The sequence below is a fragment of the Eurosta solidaginis genome, chromosome 4, assembly GCF_040869045.1.
Source record: "Eurosta solidaginis isolate ZX-2024a chromosome 4, ASM4086904v1, whole genome shotgun sequence".
Lineage (NCBI taxonomy): Eukaryota > Metazoa > Arthropoda > Insecta > Diptera > Tephritidae > Eurosta > Eurosta solidaginis.
Genome location: NC_090322.1, coordinates 214,900,866 through 214,922,651, shown reverse-complemented (window position 1 = coordinate 214,922,651; position 21,786 = coordinate 214,900,866). Strand labels below are relative to the sequence as shown.

General features: G+C 38.2%; 1 protein-coding gene across 2 annotated transcripts in view; it reads left to right on the top strand.

Moving 5' to 3' along the window:
- AdoR (Adenosine receptor) overlaps window positions 1-20,760 on the top strand; it is a 174,009-nt gene extending 153,249 nt beyond the window's left edge. For both annotated transcript variants that reach the window (XM_067784751.1, XM_067784752.1), the window contains exons 3-5: window positions 14,553-14,770; window positions 14,895-15,384; window positions 18,348-20,760. In XM_067784751.1, the coding sequence (XP_067640852.1) occupies window positions 14,553-14,770; window positions 14,895-15,384; window positions 18,348-19,888 (2,249 nt within the window). In that variant the 3' untranslated portion in view covers window positions 19,889-20,760. The remainder of the gene's footprint in view (window positions 1-14,552; window positions 14,771-14,894; window positions 15,385-18,347) is intronic.
- The last annotated feature ends 1,026 nt before the right edge of the window (window positions 20,761-21,786 follow it).

The window sequence follows — 21,786 nt, the reverse complement described above, 5'->3', positions numbered from 1 at the left end:
AAGCTGCTCTCATATGCATAGCATTCGGCGCGAAGTTCCGGAGTGAACCGTATTAGTATCCAGACGACAGTGTAACTCAAAATTTTTGCGAGACCATTTGACTATAACAATAACCCACCACAGCAGACATTTTCCTTCAATAACAAAAATTGTCAGAAAAATTTCGCGCTAAACTAAACTCTTCGACTTTTTCACAGCCTTCGACACCTTAGCTATTAAGTACTCCATCGAAATCACGAGTTGACTTTACTTCCCACGAGACTAAAGCGATGAACCGCAAATTTCCTGTTGTCGTTGGGAGTGTTCATATCCTCCTACTGCTTAAAAGGCGTATATCGAAACTCCCTTCTCCAGCTGGAGAGTCATTATGCTTCTTGTTTCTGTGGTATATCACTCTGGGATAATGACAGCAAATACTATCGTCCATGAGACCTTTGCAATTAGTCTCGTTGTAGTTGTTTTAGTAACCACAATGGTTTAATGAAGTATTGCGGATTTGGGCAGTAACTTAGCGAAAATGAATATGATATGCTCCGTTACTAGAACAGGTCTGTGGATTTTAGTAGCCGTTTATGACAGGCGGATCTACCGTAGGAATATCCTAAGCCCCTAAACCTGCTGGGCTCATATTAGTCTAGTTTACGCCGCCTTTCCTACCGCGACTGTCGCCTAGTTCGCATCCTCAACAAAATCTTAACTTCAATTGGCGGTAGCATTAAAAAAAAAAGACCAAGGGACATTACTATCAACTCAAAAGGCAGACGGCTGGCCGGTGATTAGCTACGCAATATGGTCCGCTCGTTTAAAAGACATGGAAAAGTTTCCGAGCAGACAGAATACCTAACCGCGGATTCATACGGATTCTTTCGAATAACTTGAAGGTTGGGATCCATATTGATAGTTCTTTGCTAAATATAATTTCGGTACACCTCAGATCACCTTAAGGTACTATCCCGAGTATTCCGAGTATTATTATCATGTGGAGCATTCTAGCCCAAAATGCCAAGCACCTTAGCATGCATTTTTATTAAGCTTGGTTAACTTCTAAGCGAAATACGACATCACCGATTTTAATTTTTTTGAGAAATTTGGAGTAACGTTCCCTTCGTTTTGTTGCGTGTTCATTTCATGAACAGGTATTCTTTCCCGGCAACAATAACACCAAATACACCAGCAAAACTTTCCGTAGGTTCTTTACAACTAAAGATCCCATTTCAGTAACACGGCCACACAATAGGCGCATCACCGTACTCTATAAATAGTTTTATATCAGTGTTAGTTTACTTCCAAAGTACCTCTCCCTCTAACAATACAAAATTCTTAAATGGGAGTGGCACCGCCTCTTTTTTTGATTATTTACTTTTCTACTTAACGGGAGCCATAACAATAAGAGAAATTGACCTATTAAAAATAAACTCGAACCACTTGTTTCCTTTATCAAGGGGAATATTTCTAATAAGAAAAATAGTGAAAGCAAATGACTCAGTTGAGTATGTAGTTTTCGGTTAGGCAGAAATCCATGCAATAGAAATTTGCGTAGATAATGTCTACGGAGAGGCTTATCCTTTCTGTTTCAGACATCCAGGCAGGCTTGTATGCCTTGCATTCCTACACAACTACTTCCAGTCTAGGGGATGAATTCATTGGAGCCCTAAATGATGTAGGAGGTAGAAACAAGGTTTTGTTAGGATACCTCCGCAGGTATCAGGGGCATGGAGGTAATAAATACGCAAATGGCTTAGCAAAGCAGGATTTTATGGTCCAGATCCCTTCTGTGGAATCACAAAGGTACACACTACGGAAATCATAAGTATCTGGGAAACAAAGGGCAAAGACAGGACATATTATTTATACTCCCAGAAAGGTGAGTATCAGCCAAACTCATTCATCTAAGCAGATAGGACCTACGAATTCGGACTGGGACACTATAGTCTACGATATCATCTGGGTTAGTTTTTGAACTGGAGCAAGAAACGCCAGTTCACGTTATTTGCAAATGCGTCGCTCTGGCAAGACAGAATCACTCATCTAGGTGGAGTGACTCTTGATCTCCTCGTGATGTGGAGTGCAAAGCCTGAAGAGGTACTTAAATACTACACATCCATAAATCAATCATTATGTATCTACATAAACGAATTATTCATTATGTCTACACATATGTACGTACACGCAGCGGAGAAGCAACGCACAAACATATGCAGATATCTTATCTGAGATATGCAATTATAATTGTGGAAGTGTCGCTCACAAACACACGCGCATGAGCTGTGAGATAAGCTATAAAAATTGTGCATCTGTAGTTATAGCTGAGAAACTTATAGCAGATAACCAACTAGTAGATTCTAGAACAGAACCGCCTAGAAATGTCAACGAGTAAACCAAACAGTCTAAAAGGCGATAACAGTAGAGGCGCGAGAATCAGTTTCATTTAAGCTATCAATCAGTTTCGACTAAGCACGCTGTCTGTCGAGCAATAGAAGTGTTATTTTGAAAGTACTTGAATAAAGGCCATTTTGCATTATTAAATATTGGAGTTAGTTATTCAACAGTTTAGTGATTCGAACTTAGCAGAAGGTTGCAAATAAGAGGATTTGCAGTAAATTTGTTACAATACACCCGAACTTATTGGTTTTAATTGATAATTTTTCTTTTAAATACATAAATGTATGTACTTAGGTACGTAAATAGCTTTCCTATATGACGGTAAATGTTATTTCTACTATATATTTAATAAAATGTTTGTTAAATAATAGTTTTGTCTGTCTGAAACCCTGAAATCGGAAACTGCCCGTAATCTGCAATTTTATATATTTAGATGTATGTATGTATGTATGAACTAGTTTTGCTTTGGACTTTTATCAATTAAATACTAGTTTTAAATTGTTTGTTTGAACGACAGGGCAGTTGTATATACATATGTGTCTGTAGGTCTTTAAGCGCGCCAAAATATTTGTTCATCATGCTTCCTTGTCAGGACTGTGCGATAACTATAAAGCATTCAATTATGTATCCTTTCAAACATAAACAGTTCCCTATGTTCATATAAGTATGAATATATGTATGTTCACCCCTCTATTAACTCACGTATGCAATAGTCACGATGTCAAATTTAAATGTGACGCGTTTGTCTTTAAGAAGATGTCATTAGCTCTTGAGTTTATTGCCTTGAACAAGCTTCAGTAGGAGGTCATGTGGAAACCGTATAGTAAATGATGACATTTTTGTAAAAAGAGACAAGTGTTACATCGTGGCAGCAATGGAATTATATTGAACTTAAGGAGCTAGTTAATTTCGAGTTGATTACTTCAAAGCCGACCAGATCATTCATTCCAAATTTTGCGTGCGCTGTAAATGACGTGGTATTTCCTACAACAACTAAGCAAGATTCGCTACATTATTCATTGTGTGACACTATCACTTCACATGCAAATATATGACGTCAGCAACGACAGTAAATTTCTTTTAGGATAGGAAGCAGAGCAGATATTTTGTTGGCATCATAAAATGAATTCCCAAGATATCGCTGCAGCAAAATTGTAGCCTAACAACCATTACCATTGTGGACATAGCTTTCACGTGTTTGCAGATGGTATGTTTCAATATAGTCCCTTTATTTGTGACATCATGCATCCGGCGTTGTCGTCTAATTGCAATATCTCATTGATTTATTATATATTGCAAACGCAATGTCAACAGTTAGAGTCATATTCCTCTGTCATAAGTTCTACACAAGACGCACCTTGTCCTAAGGTACATATGTTCTCGAACAGATCTGGGTAATACTTCTTATCCTGATGAGAAAATGGAACAAATATGCCATATCGTGAAAGTCGCATAAGAATTTATTAATTGATGTATATTGGAACGATTTTCCGTCATCCCTTGTCAAATTTGGTTTTGAGACAAACCGGTTCCGGCGTTGTGCCATCATCAGTGCCGATTTTCGTTCTGATCTGTTGTTGTCGTTTGTCCTGTATTTATAGTTCGTAGGTATATGAGCAGGTATTGTCAAATTGATGCTTGTGTATAGTTAGTTATGTGTATGTGCTGTGTGTTCATTCAGAACCGAGGGTGGTTTACTAATCGATTTGTGTGGCTGACTGGGGTAGGTAAAAATTTGTGATTTTAATCGTTTGACCTTCCTTTTCAGTTTTTTGTTTTGGTGTTTTAATTGTTTTGTGTTTATTTGTTGTTGTGTGTTTGTCTGTTGTACCTGTATGATTACTTTGTTTGCTGTAAACAAGTTTTAAAGGCTCGAATATTGTGTCAGAAATTGTTTTTATCTGTTCGTTTATTATTCTGCCGTCGGATGCTTTCTGTTTGTATATTTACATGTTTTCGAGTACGTTGAGACGTCGGCCCTTTTCTTGTATATGAAGAACACTAACTGTTGTATTGATGTTTGCTGGGGAACACTCATTCTCGACCATGTGATTTGCGAAGTTTCAAGGTTCAAAGCAAGGGAAAAACAACATTAAAATCTTTATTTTTTCAGTTAGAATGTTCTTAGCGAATTCACCCCTCGGCAGTGGTTTGGAAAATGCCCTGATTGTATTTGTGCCTTAAAAAGCTTCTCAGTGAAAACTGCTTGGATATGCCCTTTGGAGTCGGCATAAAACATGAAGATCCCCTACTACCAATTTGTAGGAAAACTAAAAATGCGCACGATGTACATTGAGAGAGAAGCTTGGCATGAATCTCATCGGAGGTATTTATTTATTTATTTTATGCCGAAAACTACAATATTTTGTCATCCTGAACATATTGTCCTCCAACACAGTTTTAGCATAGATAGCGTCCTTACCCATCTCCTTCGTCTAATCTGTCTGCTAGTAGGTACAAAAAATGCGACATTAAAAAACGCCGCTTTGATGTGCATCGCAGTGACACGATAATCAATTGGCACTTAAAGCGATTCTTGTGGGTGGAGAGCCTGTTCTCCGCTTCTTTAGTTCTTATCTTTTAGTATTTTATGTCCATGCTCTGAAATTTTCATATTTCCGTTTCTAATCGCCGTTAGAGAATCGAGCTCTCGACAGGGGATTTGCTTTTTTTCTTATTGCCAACAGTTTTTACTAACCCGGTCACCGCTAACTCGTTAGCTCGTTATTGTGATGCAACGCAACTATCACTTCTTTTGATAGTACATGGCGCAGATTAAACTTAGACTAGTTCTACCGAAAAGGCTCAACTCTTTGTTTATCTCCATGCGCTTCGCGGATCTAAATGCAATTGTATACATACAAATATACACGATTTTTGATGGCATGGCAGGGGGACGATTAAACGGAATCATAACTGACCGACCATATAATAACGATTTTTGACTTACATTTATTTGCAGAGCGTAACAAAACCTTCAAGCAGTGGTAGGGGTATCACAATCTACAAAAAACGGCTCAAAAATGGAGAAAGGAACTGGACTTTCTGATTCATGCTGTGACGTCGAGGTCTATATCATAGACAGAGCAGCCAAATTGCTCCGGGACAGTAAGGCCCCAAGCACTAATGTAATGATCTTTTTCGAAAGCCAGACCGATTTAGAGGCACTAGAATCAAAAGTAATTAAGTCGGATATCGTATGGAGGTGTGTTCTTCGCTGGCGTCTATAAGGTATCTCCATATCTTTCTTTGATAGGTCTCTGGGTACAGCGTTATTTAAGGGAACGAATTTTTAAATGAGATAGCCAGGAAAGGTTCCGAAATGAACATAAGCGAGGCGAACTGGTCCATACAACCACCACTGTATTATATCCTTAGGAAAATTGAAAAATATGAGTTTATGGCAACGGACTTTCTGTGGACCATATTTGGATAGGAAAGGATGTAGCTTCTTCTCAAGCTTAGCAAATCTGCAATGAGAGTATTTTTACGATGAGGAGGCAGGGAAGTCCATTCATCACTTTCTCTACCGATGTTCAGAACTGCATATATGGCGATTCAGATTTCTGGCTAGTTAGAGACCACTAGGAAGTAGTCTAGTTTGGACAAATAAGGCATCACTCGGCACGCACTGAGGCTTCTCACAATAGACACATATGTCGCCGAGTGGAAGTTTGGCAAAGCCCACGCACGCCTTCTCCAAAAAGCCGAATCTTTTATTATTGCAAACTCTTTAACACATTGTCGCAGTAACTTTATCTACTATAGTCAACATCATTAAGGAAAGATATCATTCGACCGGTCTTTCTTTTCATCTGGAAAGTTTTGACAGAGGAAACTTGCTGTTATTGTTTTCACTACAAAAACACTTTTATGTCCATGCTCTGAAATTTTCATATTTCCGTTTCTAATCGCCGTTAGAGAATCGAGCTCTCGACAGGGGATTTGCCTTTTTTCTTATTGCCTACAGTTTTTACTAACCCGGTCACCGCTAACTCGTTAGCTCGTTATTGTGATGCAACGCAACTATCACTTCTTTTGATAGTACATGGCGCAGATTAAACTTAGACTAGTTCTACCGAAAAGGCTCAACTCTTTGTTTATCTCCATGCGCTTCGCCGATCTAAATGCAATTGTATACATACAAATATTCTATAGTGTACAACGTCGCTAATTGACTGGCACCAGTTCGACTGCTACGGACAATTGAATGAATCAATTCGGTTATAAATAGTCATTTCAATTAACCCAAGCGCAATACTATTTTCACAACATACAAATGCCCCAACTAATGGGATTGTGCAGGGGTTAAACCTATTGATGTAATCAACACACACTTTTACATTAATTTATGCAACTGTGGCAGCCATTAAACATCCGTATGAAACTACAATACAAAGGCATCAAAGATAGTCGTTTGTAGATATATTCTTACAAAGTATATAAGCAAGCAAGTGTATAGAAATTGATGTGGATTAAGTGGACAGACAATAGTGGGCTCGTCTTGACAAAAGAACAAATGTAACTGTTAAATATGTGTCTTTTTACACATTAACCCGTAATTTAGGGGGCTCGGTTAAGTGCTATATTCGAGGCCTTTTAAGGCAAGTATACGCTTATCGTTATTTATTAGCTCAGAACAATAAATTGACACTTGTTGGGTGTACAGTGGGATAGCAAATTAAGTTGCCATTTACGTAATGTACAAGTTACGAAGTTTATATTTGTTTTATAAGGATTCATTCATTATATTGTATGTGTCCATACTCGAAGCATCACGTGATATTGATTCAATGTGAAAACGAAGAAAATGTATGACGGAACTAGCAGAAGCCACACTTCACGTACTGGTGTAGCTTTGAGCTATTTAAAGAAGTTATTTACGAATTACACGAGTTCGAAAATAAATTAATGATAATGTAAATGTTTGTCGATTTGCAGTCTAGATAAATTTGACACAATTTACTGGGAAGGACCTCCCCTGATCCGGTTGAAACCAACGGAGGTCTTTACCAATGCATATAACAAGAAAAATAAAAATCCTACTTTAACTTACCTAAATGGCACACCGGTGAATCTCTCTTCTGAAACCAAGCATCTTGGCATAGTAATCGACACCAAATAGGTCTGGAAAAGGAACGTTGAAGTGATATAAAAGAAAGTTCTATCAGCATACTACACCTGCAAAGGGGCTTTCGAGAGATGCTGGGGACTGTCAGCGCATATCATTTATGGCATGTAGAACAAAGTCACTCGACCGATGCAAACGTATGTAGCTCTTATTTAGGCGCTAGGCAAAAAGAGCCATCAACATAGAGTTTGGAAGGTGGGAGAGACTAGCATACCAGGAAATATCAGATACAATGAGCAGCGAACCTCAAGATGGGTTAAACTTAATTTTGTGCAGGGATTGGCCACAAAAGGAGCACTACGACTAAGAGCAACCAACATGTGGAAATTAACTGAATACTAGCACGCGACGATTTTTGATGGCATGGCAGGGGGACGATTAAACGGAATCATAACTGACCGACCATATAATAACGATTTTTGACTTACATTTATTTGCAGAACGTAACAAAACCTTCAAGCAGTGGTAGGGGTATCACAATCTACAAAAAACGGCTCAACAGTGGAGAAGGGAACTGGACTTTCTGATTCATGCAGTGACGTCCAGGTCTATATCATAGACAGAGCAGCCAAATTGCTCCGGGACATTAAGGCCCCAAGCACTAATGTAATGATCTTTGTCGAAAGCCAGACCGATTGAGAGGCACTAGAATCAAACGTAATTAAGTCGGATATCGTATGGAGGTGTGTTCTTCGCAGGCGTCTATAAGGTATCTCCATGTCTTTCTTTGATAGGTCTCTGGGTACAGCGTTATTGAAGGGAACGAATTTTTAAATGAGATAGCCAGGAAAGGTTCCGAAATGAACATAAGCGAAACGAACTGGTCCGTACAACCACCACTGTATTATCTCCTTAGGAAAATTGAAAAATATGAGATTATGGCAACGGACATTCTGTGGACCATATTTGGATTGGAAAGGATTTAGCTTTTTCTCAAGCTTAGCAAATCTGCAATGAGAGTATTTTTACGATGAGGAGGCAGGGAAGTCCATTCATCACTTTCTCTTCCGATGTTCAGAACTGCATATATGGCGATTCAGATTTCTGGCTAGTTAGAGACCACTAGGAAGTAGTCTAGTTTGGACAAATAAGGCATCACTCGGCACGCACTGAGGCTTCTCACAATAGACACATATGTCGCCGAGTGGAAGTTTGGCAAATGCCCACGCACGCCTTCTCCAAAAAGCCGAATCTTTTATTATTGCAAACTCTTTAACACATTGTCTGTCGCAGTAACTTTTTCTACTATAGTCAATATCATTAAGGAAAGATATCATTCGACCGGTCTTTCTTTTCATCTGGAAAGTTTTGACAGAGGAAACTTGCTGTTATTGTTTTCACTACAAAAACACTTCATGAATTTATATGTTCCGCATTCTCGGTTACTGCAGTCTTATGACCGTCTGGTAGTGGCACCTTATTTTGTTGACCCGACTGCAGCTGTACCAATTTTCTTGACCCCTTCAACCTTAGGGTGTGGGCATTTAAGTTGCCTCTTACGAAAGTCTTGGCTTCTAAACCTCCTCAACTGCTGGGATGAGGGTAACTTGGTTGTAAAAGCCATCGTCGGAATATGGCTGCGAAATACAATTTCCAATGATAAGGCCCATAAGTGTCCTCACTATGAAATATGTTTTTTCTTCTCTTTCTATCTTAACATGATCATTGTGATCATGTATTTCGCAATCATAGATCATAGGTTCGTCTTAGGCAGTTTAGGCAGTGTTGTTGCTATTTTAGTTATAGTAGTATCAAGTGTCTTCAATGGATCACCAAAAGACGGTCGCCTATTAATTAGTTTCGAACACATCTCTGACTATCTTATAGATTATGAAAAGTAACTGTTCTTAATGTGCCAGCGAGTCTTGACACTTGAGTGGATCACATTTATAATTCCCTTGAAGAGGATTTGAAACTGACAATTGCTATGCTGACATAACATGGGCTATATTGTGCATGTTGGTTATGTCATAAAGACAATCACTCTCAGAGTATATTTTATTCTTAAATCGGTATATGTTAAGACTATATAAGTGTTGCGTTGTATACAACTGAGGTTTTATAAGATCAACGCAAAGGTATTCGATGACATCAAAACCGCGCGCAACTTAACCCTCTCGAGATGAACCCAGTTTTTGATGGTATCTTTCACGGCTTCATTTTAGGCATTTAAAGCGATGTTAACGGTTTCATTCTCATTCCTTATCTAGAAGCTCAACACAAAAACTTTCAATTCTCCCACAAGGGTATGTTCGATTGGGTTGGTGGGGCGTGCATGTGATTTCCCACAATTCTCACTTGATAGCTTTTCACCATTTTGAAGGGCCATCCAGTCTTCTCAATCCCTCATATGAGGACACGTTCGCTCAACTATATAATAATATTTAAATTACCTAAGGGGAGATTAAGATCTAGGTTTTCTTTCCAATTTGAAGTGTTATTCTTCCTTCTTTTCCAACAAATTGTCAGGATCTAAAAGCACTGCTAAAGCAACAACAACAACAACATCTAAAAGCAAACGCAGTATTTACTAAAAAAAACTTTTTGTATCAGACTTGCATCTGCAGGGTTTGACTAACCACACCTGAGGGTAAACCCCATGAAACGTCATTTATAAACCGAAACTGTAACATTTGGTATGGTAGACCAGCACGGAACCTCTACACCACAGCGCTTAATCATTTATTTTCTACTTAATTCATATTATATACTATTTATAGGTGACATGCATAAGTGACAAGGGAATTAAAATCAGTTGAGATTTATCCTATTTTGAAAGTGAGTCAAAGTAAATAACATTAATTCGCAGCCAGAAAGAGAACCTATGTCAAAATCATATAGGAATTAACGTCATTGACGTTAGTTCTCATGTCATTGACATAAATTCTCCTTACAAACGCGAAAAAAATTTAACCCTCCGATTAGCGGTGAAGAAATTTAACACATCTTATCCAAATTGGACACTTCGCACACTGTGTTTACCCAGAAATAAGTTTTAATTTTTATTGATAAATTTTGAAATGAATACGAACTATGAGGTCTTATAGGTTGTGGAAATGTGTTCGACTAGCCAGACGACAGCCTTAAAATGTGACATAATCAACTTTGGTACAAAAAAAAAAAGATAAAATTAAAAAGGAACAAGTCAGGAAGGCTAAGTTCGGGTGTAACCGAACATTACATACTCAGCTAAGAGCTATGGAGACAAAATAAGGGAAAATTACTATATAGGAAAGTTAACCTAGGGTAACCCTGGAATGTGTTTGTATGACATGTGTATCAAATGGAAGGTGATAATGAGTATTTTAAGAGGGAGTGTGCCATAGTTCTATAGGTGGACGCCATTTAGGGATATCGCCAAAAAGGTGGACCAGGGCTGTCTCTAGAATTTGCTTGCACGATATGGGTATCAAATGAAAGGTGTTAATGAGTATTTTAAAAGGGAGTAATCCTTAGTTCCATAGGTGGATGCCGTTTCGAGATATCGCCATACCACCAGGGGTGACCCTAGAATTTGTTTGTACGATATGGGTATAAAATTAAAGGTATTAATGAGGGTTTTAAAGTAAAAGGGAGTGGTGGTAGTTGTATAGGTGGTCGCCTTTTCGAGATATTGCCATAAAGGTGGACCAGGGGTTACTCTGGAATTTGTTTGTACGATACGGGTATCAAATGAAAGGTGTTAATGAGTATTTTAAAAGGGAGTGGGGCTTATTTCTATAGGTGGTCGCCTTTTCAGAGATATCGCCATAAAGGTGGACCAGGGGTGACTCTAGAATGTGTTTGTACATATGGGTATAAAATTAAAGGTATTAATGAGGGTTATAAAAGGGAGTGGTGGTAGTTGTATAGGTGGTCGCCTTTTCGAGATATTGCCATAAAGGTGGACCAGGGGTGACTCTAGAATTTGTTTGTACGATACGGGTATCAAATGAAAGGTGTTAATGAGTATTTTAAAAGGGAGTGGGCCTTAGTTCTATAGGTGGACGCCTTTTCGAGATATCGCCATAAAGGTGGACCAGGGGTGACTCTAGAATGTGTTTGTACGATATGGGTATAAAATTAAAGGTACTAATGAGTATTTTAAAAGGGAGTGGGCGTTAGTTCTATAGGTGGACGCCTTTTCGAGATATCGCCATAAAGGTGGCCCAGGGGTGACTCTAGAATGCGTTTGTACAATATGGGTATCAAACGAAACGTGATAATGAGTATTTTAAAAGGGAGTGGGCCTTAGTTCTAAAGGTGGACGCCCTTTCGAGATATTGCCATAAAGGTGGACCAGGGGTGACTCTAGAATGCGTTTGTACAATATGGGTATCAAACGAAAAGTGATAATTAGTATTTTAAAAGGGAGTGGGCCTTAGTTCTAAAGGTTTATGCCTTTTCCAGTTATCGCCATAAAGGTGGACCAGGGGTGACTCTATAATGTTTTGTACGATATGGGTATCAAATTAAAGGTATTAATGAGGGTTTTAAAAGGGAATGGTGGTAATTGTGTATGTGAAGGCGTTTTCGAAATATTTATCAAAATGTGGACCAGGGTGACCCAGAACATCATATTTCGGGTACCGCTAATTTATTTATATTTGTAATACCACGAATAGTATTCCTGCCAAGATTCCAAGGGCTTTTGATTTCGCCCTGCAAAACTTTTTCATTTTCTTCTACTTAATATGGTAGGTGTCATACCCATTTTACAAATTTTTTTCTAAAGTTATATTTTGCTTCAATAAACCAATCCAATTACCATGTTTCATCCCTTTTTTCGTATTTGTTATAGAATTATGGCATTTTTTTTAATTTTTCGTAATTGTCGAAATCGAAAAAGTGGGCGTGGTCATAGTCGGATTTCGGCCATTTTTTATGCCAATACAAAGTGAGTTCAGATAAGTACGTGAACTGAGTTTAGTAAAGATATATCGTGTTAACGCCCAGCCGAAGGACAGACGGTCGACTGTGTATAAAAACAGGGCGTTGCTTCAACCGATTCCGCCCTTTTTCACAGAAAACAGTTATCGTTCTAGAATCTAAGCCCCTACCAAATTACACAAGGATTGGTAAATTTTTGTTCGACTTATGGTATTAAAAGTGTCCTAGACAAATTAAATGAAAAAGGGCGGAGCCTCGCCCATTTTGAAATTTTCTTTTATTTTTGTATTTTGTTGCACCATGTCATTACTGGAGTTGAATGTTGACATAATTTACTTAATATAAAATATACTGTAAAGATATTAAATTTTTTGCTAAAATTTGACTTTAAAAAAAAATATTTTTAAGTGGGCGTGGTCGTTCTCCGATTTTGCTCCTGCCGAATTTCATAATGATATCTTCAACGACTGCCAAATTACAGCTTGCAAAACTTTTAAATTACCTTCTTTTAAAAGTGGGCGGTGCCACGCACATTGCCCAAAATTTTACTAATTTTCTATTCTGCGTCATAAGTTCAACTCACGAACCAAGTTTCAATGCTTTATCCGTCTTTGGTAATGAATTATCGCACTTTTTGTGTTTTTCGAAATTTTCGATATCGAAAAAGTGGGCGTGGTTATAGTCCGATTTCGTTCATTTTAAATACCGATCTGAGATGAGTGCCCACGAACATACGTACCAAATTTCATCAAGATACCTCAAAATTTACTCAAATTATCGTGTTAACGGACGGACGGACGGACATCGCTCAATCAAATATTTTTTCGATACTGATGGTTTTGATATATGGAAGTCTATATCTATCTCGATTTCTTTATACCTGTACAACCAACCGTTTTCCAATCAAAGTTATTATACTATGTGACCTCTGCGCAACTGAGTATAAAAAATATCGATTTCCGAATTATTATAAGGACCGCCTCTAAACTTAAAAAGTCACTAAAGCTTTTCATGATCGGGTGGGTAGGAGTAAAGTTATTCACGAAAATAAAGCCTTCTCGTCTGACCATACGCCACAATCTATCGGAGAGTTAATATTTCCAAATCGTTTCATACATAAAATTTCCTGATTCAATACTAGTAACTCCATTAACAGTATTTGGTGAAAGTATCTGTTTCCCGCTGTGGTCAGGTAATCAATTTGTTGACGGCGTGTCTGTTCATATGTGTCCTGGCCAGAAGAGGGCAGCTGCATAGGAAGAGCTCAACACTTTCTATATCTTCTTCGTTCTAATTGAAGTCATTCGTTAGCTTACTCGGTGAATCCCGATTAGACCCAAACTTCTCATGCAGCTGAAAAACGAGTATTATTATCACTCCAATTTCCATATCACTTAGTCTGCTTATTATTCCTATCTAGCTCGTCAGCAGCACAGTACACCACTCTAAGCTGGATTTCGGTGACTTGTAATAGTGTCAAGTGAACTAACGCCAATTGAGATTAATTCCCTTTTCAAAGAGAATAAATGTCAATGACATTAATTCCAAACCCTAACGATAATAAATGTCAGTAAAATTTTGAAGTCAACGTACTTGTTTTTAATTCTCTTTACAACAGCAATTAATGTCTGAATATCTAATCATCAGCGAACTTTGACATAAAAAGTCGTAAAGCTTTTAATTCGAAATATTAGTTGCACATATATATAATACGTTTAAAAAGTTCTTAGTAGCATTAATTTAAAAAGTAATAAGTAATAATTTATAAAAGTAATAAAAGAGTAATAAAAGAGCCACAGACGAGAATTTGGAATAAGAACTCGCTCGATTTTAAAGTTTGGACTATTCAACGTCAGACACATCAGCCACAGTACATTTTGAATGATCTAACAACCGCAACGCAATTCGAAGTCTTATTACTTCCAAAGCGCTCTAAAGTCAATTGACATAAGTTCCCTATTATAGTTCAGTATTAGAGGTTAGTGTCTGCGCCTACCTCGATTTGTACACATTTTTTCGTTAGGTAGCAACGATGACTGTAACGTGCTCTGCCAATGCTAACTTTCACTTTTCCTTTAACCTCTTAAGTACAACATTTAAGTTTTTTCTCTCTACTTTGAAATATTAATAAACTTTACTTCCCTATTTATTTCACTTACCTACTTTTCAGTCATCATTTCTATGTGTTGGGTGGCTGGTACAATTGTAGGTTTCTTACCGCTCTTCGGTTGGCATGTAAAACCGGAAGACGAAATGAATATGAGCTGTCATTTTGTCAAAGTAATGGATTACAATTATTTGGTGTTTCTGTATTTTGCAACTATAATAACACCCGCAGTGCTAATGTTGGCTTTTTACATGCACATCTACCGTGTCATTGTCAAACAGGTGCGTATTTAGTGTGAACGAACTGAAAAAAGCTAATTTTTAAAAAATAAATATTAGAAAGCATATTAGAAACATACTTGAAAGAGAAATGACAATTTAACATTTTACTATTTTACCCACGCAGGTTCGTCAAATAGTCACAATGAATCCGAAGAACGATAATAGTCGTCGTACCTCCAATACACAAGTACAAACCGCACCGGGACGTCTTTGTCATGGTGGCACAATGTTGCGTGTTTTGGGTGCGTCACGCAAACGTGATGTGAAAGCAACACAAAATCTATCCATCATTGTGCTATTCTTTATGATCTGCTGGATTCCGCTGTATACTATAAATTGTATTAGGGCTTTTTGTCCGGACTGTCAAGAGCCTGCAAAGTTGACACTTTTCTGCATAATACTCTCGCATCTTAACTCGGCTGGCAATCCGGTGCTGTATGCATATCATTTAAAGGATTTTCGTTTGGCTTTGAAGAATTTTCTACTGAGAATAATTGGAATTGAAGTTGAACGTCCCACAGATGCAATTCATCGTTTTTCACTGGCGAGCCAACATCGTTTGCATTCCGTAGATGCGAGCATGAGACATTCGCTGCAACCACGCATTTATATAGGTGAGGCAAGTGAACTTATGGGACCCAAGCTATTTCAATTCACGCAAAAAAATAGGTATTTATCTATTCTTAGACTTAGAACTATTTCACGTTTTTAGGCAAGGTTCTTTGGGTGCTATAGCTGAGTGCAAACCCTGACTATTTCAGCCCTCAGTTATAAAAAAAAATAAATTGTATAAACTAAGTAAGGCATATTTTACACCACTCGAATAGGTCGATCTTTAACTTCGCACGACTTCAGCTATGCATGAAACTACTCTTTCTGAGCCGTCTGGGATGAGCCTTTACCCCACTTATTCCTTTAAACAATTGAAGCTTACAGAAGCCATCATTAATATACGGGTATCTTATTAAATGTTTGGGACCCGTTTCTAACTAAATGGCTGAACTGGACCTACAGCAGCTAACCTAGAAATAGCAGTAGCATAAAATTTCGTCAGTTAAGTTCTTTCGAAATTTTTGTATACCTTGTTCCTTTCCTGAGATAGAGCGATCTATCAAGGCTAGTGATTAACTTTTCCCTAGACTACAGCTATGCACGAGGCTGATTTCTATGAGCCGCTTTAGACCAACTCGTATGTTATGTATGATTCATTTAAACACTAGAAGTTTCCAGGAACCGTAAAAATACATGGGTCTCTATTAAAATATGGAATTAGTGAAGCAACTTCTAACGAGAAGGACCATCAATCCACTTTAGGATACTCACCTATAACATTGTACGCGTCCAGGACCTCCCTGCTAGGAAGTGCGTGTATATGTACCATTCCCTCTACAATGAGAATTTTACTATAAACACCTAATGCAACAAGAAAGAAGTGGCTTCCAAGTCATCGAATACGCCAAACGAGTAGCTCTTACTGCAAACGGGAATAATCTTTAACACTAGGTGAGTAACCACAGAGCTCATTTAACTTGTGAAGGACTGGCCGCATGAAAGTGGGCACAAATCTAATCCAGTGAATTCCCCTTTACTTGAAGAGAGTGTGACTCAAAATTTTAGTGGAGGTTTAACACCTCTGCATATTCTTGAAGAGTAAATTGAACTGGAATTAGGAAGGCTATAACTGCCATTCACGTTTCTAAAACAGCTGTGGGTAGAATGTGGTGTATAAAGCAATAGTACTGCGTTTAGTCGCAATGCTTATATCAGATGCACTCTCTTCCATACCCACAAAGGCTCTGAAATGTTACTAAAACTCATTCCAATAAACCAGTTTGGCAAATTCCGAGCGAGTGGTACAGATAAATTGCGAAATTTTCAGATTTGAACATGCCGGTATTCAAGGGTTTATGCTATGCTAACCCTCTCTCTGGACAACAAGTCCTCTTTGCGAATCCCAGAGAGGTAGGAATTCTATGATATCTCTACTATAGACCCTCAGTTCACGCGTCTTCAGGGATGCTCAAATGTCAATAGCAATATAGGGGTATATACCAACGAGTCATTGTAGCGTCTTTTATATGGAGTTGACCACCAAAAATAAGGACACTCGTTGACTGCTGCGGTACAGGACCACTTCATCGAAGGTACCTGCAGATAGTCCCTTTACAATCTGGCTTCTCAATGCATCAGAGTGGCAATGTGGAACACAGGTCTTATTAGTTAGTGTAAGTACCTGAAAAATTTGCTGCCGATTAATTAGCGAGGTGACAACTAAGCCGACTGAGTTCAACCAGTTAACTGATATTGCTCCTCCTCTAGATGCGTACAAGTACTCTCTCGAGTGTGCTTTTACCAAGAAAAGTATTAGCAAATGACCAGATAAACTTGACTCGGAATAAATTATAGCTGAAAAAGTCTCTTTAGTCATATCGATCTCCCCCTAGTTCCATTAATTATTATATTAAAGCGCCACTGTCTGATGGGAGTACACATTGAATGCATGGGAGTTCAAACCTAGCATTTGTGACAGAACGGTACGGAAAACGAGGAAGTGTTGTATTTGGAGGTGCTTAGGATATGAAACCAAATCCAGGTTACAATCTTGGGGCTCAGTGATTATGGTATTTTGTATGATATTTATCCGGTACGTTCCTGAAATAAGCAACATTAAAGTACTAGCCCGTCCACCTCGGGAAAGATTTGATATATCTTAATTTATAAAAAACACGTGTCACAGTTTTGAGGCCAATGTACACCTAAACTACTGAACCGATTTTGAATTTGTTTTGCACCCCGTGTGTAGTTTGATCTAACTTGAAATATAGGATAGGTTATATCTCATTATATAGTCGCAATATTATTTTATTGCATTTTTTTATTTGTTTATACTTAATAATAAAATGTTACGTATACGCAGTGGTGCACCTCTGTTCAGTTGGTATGGATATATTTGTGCACGTGCTTATTTAACTTTACATACAGACGGAAAAAGCTTATTAAAATGTATGCAGATAGGCCAAATTTAGGGCAGGACAACGTCTGCCGGGTCTTCTGGTATTTATTATATATTTGATGACAAAGTCGAACCTGTTAGGTCTGTTGATTTAAGCCGTCTCTTATGGAAGGAATATGTACTGCAGGAATATTCTAAGCCCCTTAGCCCTCTGAGGTCTCCACCCTTTAATCAAATCCCGTGGTTCCTCCGCTGGCCTCGAAGGAGGACTTCTCTTAATTTGTTCGTACTTCCACGGTTTATCTAATGAGGTAAGTATTTCAGAATACATTGGAAATCAAAGGTTAGGTCCCTCACATTTAGCTTTTGGTCTCAAGTGATTTCTTTTATTGTTGGTACCATTTAGTTATAATGCAGTTACTAAAGGACTTTCTCAATTTGGTTCTCTTTACCTTAAATATTGATTTCCAACAGCGGGATTCTTTATTCAGAAATTCTTTGCTGAGTAATTTTGCTATAAATGGTCGTTAGAGTTGTTCCCAATCGGTCTACGTAGTCACTGCCAATTGGTTATGGAAGATACTTCATTTTTGTAATTAAAACTTATTTTCGCTTCTCTTCTAGATTCTCCCATTTGGCTTCGCCAGCAACAAAAGACTCTTAAGACCTCACATTCAACGCCAAAATGTGGTGTTATTACACCTTGTTTTAATAATATACATCAAACCGTAGTGGCTGTGTCTTCAGTACCCACCGATATCGGACGTGATATATGGAACATAATAGAGGCTTCAAGTGCCGCTGAAGTGGAGGATGTAAATTATATTTTCCCTATAGATAGAGGCTCGAATACTTCGTCCATACCTGCCCCACAGCAACAACAACAAAAGCGACGCCGTTCTTCAAATCATCATGACGACAGTCCATACTCTTACAACAATTGCAATTACTATATTAGTCCTGATGAATCGGAGTGCGATGAAGTCTTCCTACCCCCACATTTACAAAATATCAGCAATAGTAGTAGTAGTCTGGAGAGTGCTAAGCTAAATGGCCGATTAATTAATGACTTCCAGAGCAGTGAAATAATTGCTGGTAAAGTACGTGAAAAATTACGCTCTGATGAAATAGACCACGAAAGCCGAGTGTTGAGCAATCAACGTGCATTCACCGACTCCTCGCATAGTGATTATGATATTCAGCAAAAACAAAGTGCTGGTCATACCCCACCAGCCAATGGCGGATTATTGAAAACTGGGCAACAATGTCGATTAGCGCCGCAAGCTATAGCTGAGTTTGGGAAGCACTATAAGCTTGACAGGGTGGTCACTGTTGGCGCTGTTGGTTCGTGTTCCAATCAATCGGATCTCAGTAATGTTGGAGTTTATGTTATTGAAAACGACAAAAGTCCATTGTCACAGCGTCGTAAACGTAAATTTAAAAAAGCCTTACACGTAAACCGAAAAACCAATAAGACGTCCATTGAAGTAAACAGCAAAAGTCGGTCACATTCCTGTGACAGTGGTTCACAGACTACTCCTAATAAACAATTGAGCCATGATGCCAAATTTGCTGATGCACCCGCTAATATACATTCCAATGATGCTGCCAAAGTTGACGCTGGACAAAACCCGCAAAGCTGTAGCAACAATAATAATAACAACAACAGCCTAATTGACGTGCATGGATTAAGTTGTTCCGCGACAGAACGTTTAGCACAACCACATACGATACATTGTCATCCATATGACAAATTTAAACCGTTACGTGCGGTTAGTCATCTCATTTTCCCGCCCATCGCCAAGCATTCCAGCCTCTTTCAGCTATTTCAACCAAGCGTATCTAGTGCGGAACATGCAACAGCACCCAATACGAGTGCAATTACAACAAGTTCGGAGTTAGCGGCTGTAATAACAACAACTGCAGTAATATTCTCTACATGTAGTACAACAACAACCGCAGCAAAAATAACGTCTCATGCCGTCACAACCTCATCCCGCTCATCTGCGCCAAGCAACGATGTGTCTTATTCGGTTGCTATGTCACGCATCAGTTCCATTGATGAGTCTATTTTGACAGCAGCTAGCGATTTGCCAGATCTAAAGTCAACGCCGCAATCAAAAGCGCAGCCACCGCCTCCAACGATAGGTGCGAGTATAGATTAAGCGGGAAGTCGCTGGGGAGGGTTTGACTGAATATGAGTTACAAATGAACTAGCTGCTTTAGTATTAGTTTTCCATTTTTTTTTCTACACTGTTGCTATAATTTTATCGATAATTACTATAAGTAAATATTTAATGATGTATAGTTGTAATATATTTTAGAGAGCTGGGTGAGAGTGATACCTTATAGAATTACATTACTTTGAATTACAAATACCAAGAAAATATTATAAGTTCCGGAAAGTGAATTACATCCATTACTTGAAATAATTTTTTGCTCGTAATGGTTAAGTTTAACTGTAGTGAAGTACACGACCTTCTTTAACGACGTCTGGAATCGTTTTTTTTGGCAAATTGCTAACTGAATTGATGTTGGTATTCAGAAATCAATTTTTTCAATATTCGTTAAATTTCATTAATTATAGAAGAATATTTTATCGATGTCGCAAGGAAGAAACCTTTAGTTAAAATCTCGACAAATTGCATGGTAAAAAGTTGGAGAATTTAACTATACTCATATTTGTCGCTAAATAAACGACGTAAAATGTCTACCGCAAGAGCAGTAGGGGAATTCACTAACTTATAACAATGTGCACTGTCGAAATTTTATTTAACGATTTTTTACTTGTCATAACAACTGTGCTATTCATTAACTCAGTTTGGATACAACTAACGAAGTAACAATTTTATTGAGCCTGAGAGTATATGCCGTCAAACAAATTTAGATATTCTTCTATTAATAGCAACAGTAGGTAGTAATAGATAAATGGTACAAAAAATACTTGGGTGATTCCGGGGAGATCTAAAGGGCCCACTACTGATACTTAGCATAGACTTGACTTGACTTGGCTTAAACTTGGCAACTTAGCCACGATTATACTCCACTTAGCGCAACTTAATGTCAAAATGAAATGGAAACAAACAAATGGCATCTAAAAATGTAAACGTCACTTAGAACTTACAAAGAAAACCAAAATTCAACAGACTTCTAAGTCAAGTGTTGGTAAGTTTTGAGTAATCAGTAACATGCAATGTTCATTTAACAGAACTGTAAATGACAGCTCTCAAGTCAATTCAAGTCTATGCTAAGTATCAGTAATGGGCCCTTAACCTTAAGCCGAACTGCTGCAAGCTATCAGATGGTAATAACACCAACTTTGAGATATTGACTCTCTCACCTCGGAACTTTAGTACTCTTACGAACTTTGAATGTATACGAAGCCTAGAAAGATAGGCTATTATGTACCAATAGCCGTCCCCTGTACGGCTTTAACCAATTCACTCCCCTTTATAGTCGATTGGTGGAGGAGACTCAGCTGAAACCGTTGATTACATATGGATCGAAACTAGAAGAAACTGTAAGGCCAAGTTGGAAGCTAGGTTTTCTATCAGTAGAGCCGAATAAGACCATTAACTTAAGCTGATTTATCACTGTAACTTGGAAAGCCAAGCGGCAAGCGATTGTTGCTGGTCAAGGAGTGCCTGAAGTCACTTACGAGTACCTCGATATATTTTCCGGGCGCTGTTACGTTTGTCACTTGGCCGCAAATGATATAGTTGAATCAGATGTAGTGCTCTGCAGTGAATTGAGAGTTTCGCTCGCCACCTGTAGTAAGCTCTTGTACAGATGGGCCTCAAGTCAGCTAAAGAATCACTGAGCAGACATTACATCTTGTAGGATAACGCGAAGACATTTAGTTCTCAAAAGCTCATTTAAACGTAGTGATTGGAGTTTTGTCGAAAAAAAACCATTCTTGCCAAGGTGTAATCATGGTGTCACTTCAGCTTTCCCAGAACTCAGCGAAATAATTTAAGCCTCGGCATACTGAACTTCAGACGGTCTTAAAGAATTAATTGCTCCTCACATTTACTGGGGGTAGTAATTTTAATAGTAGTGTAAA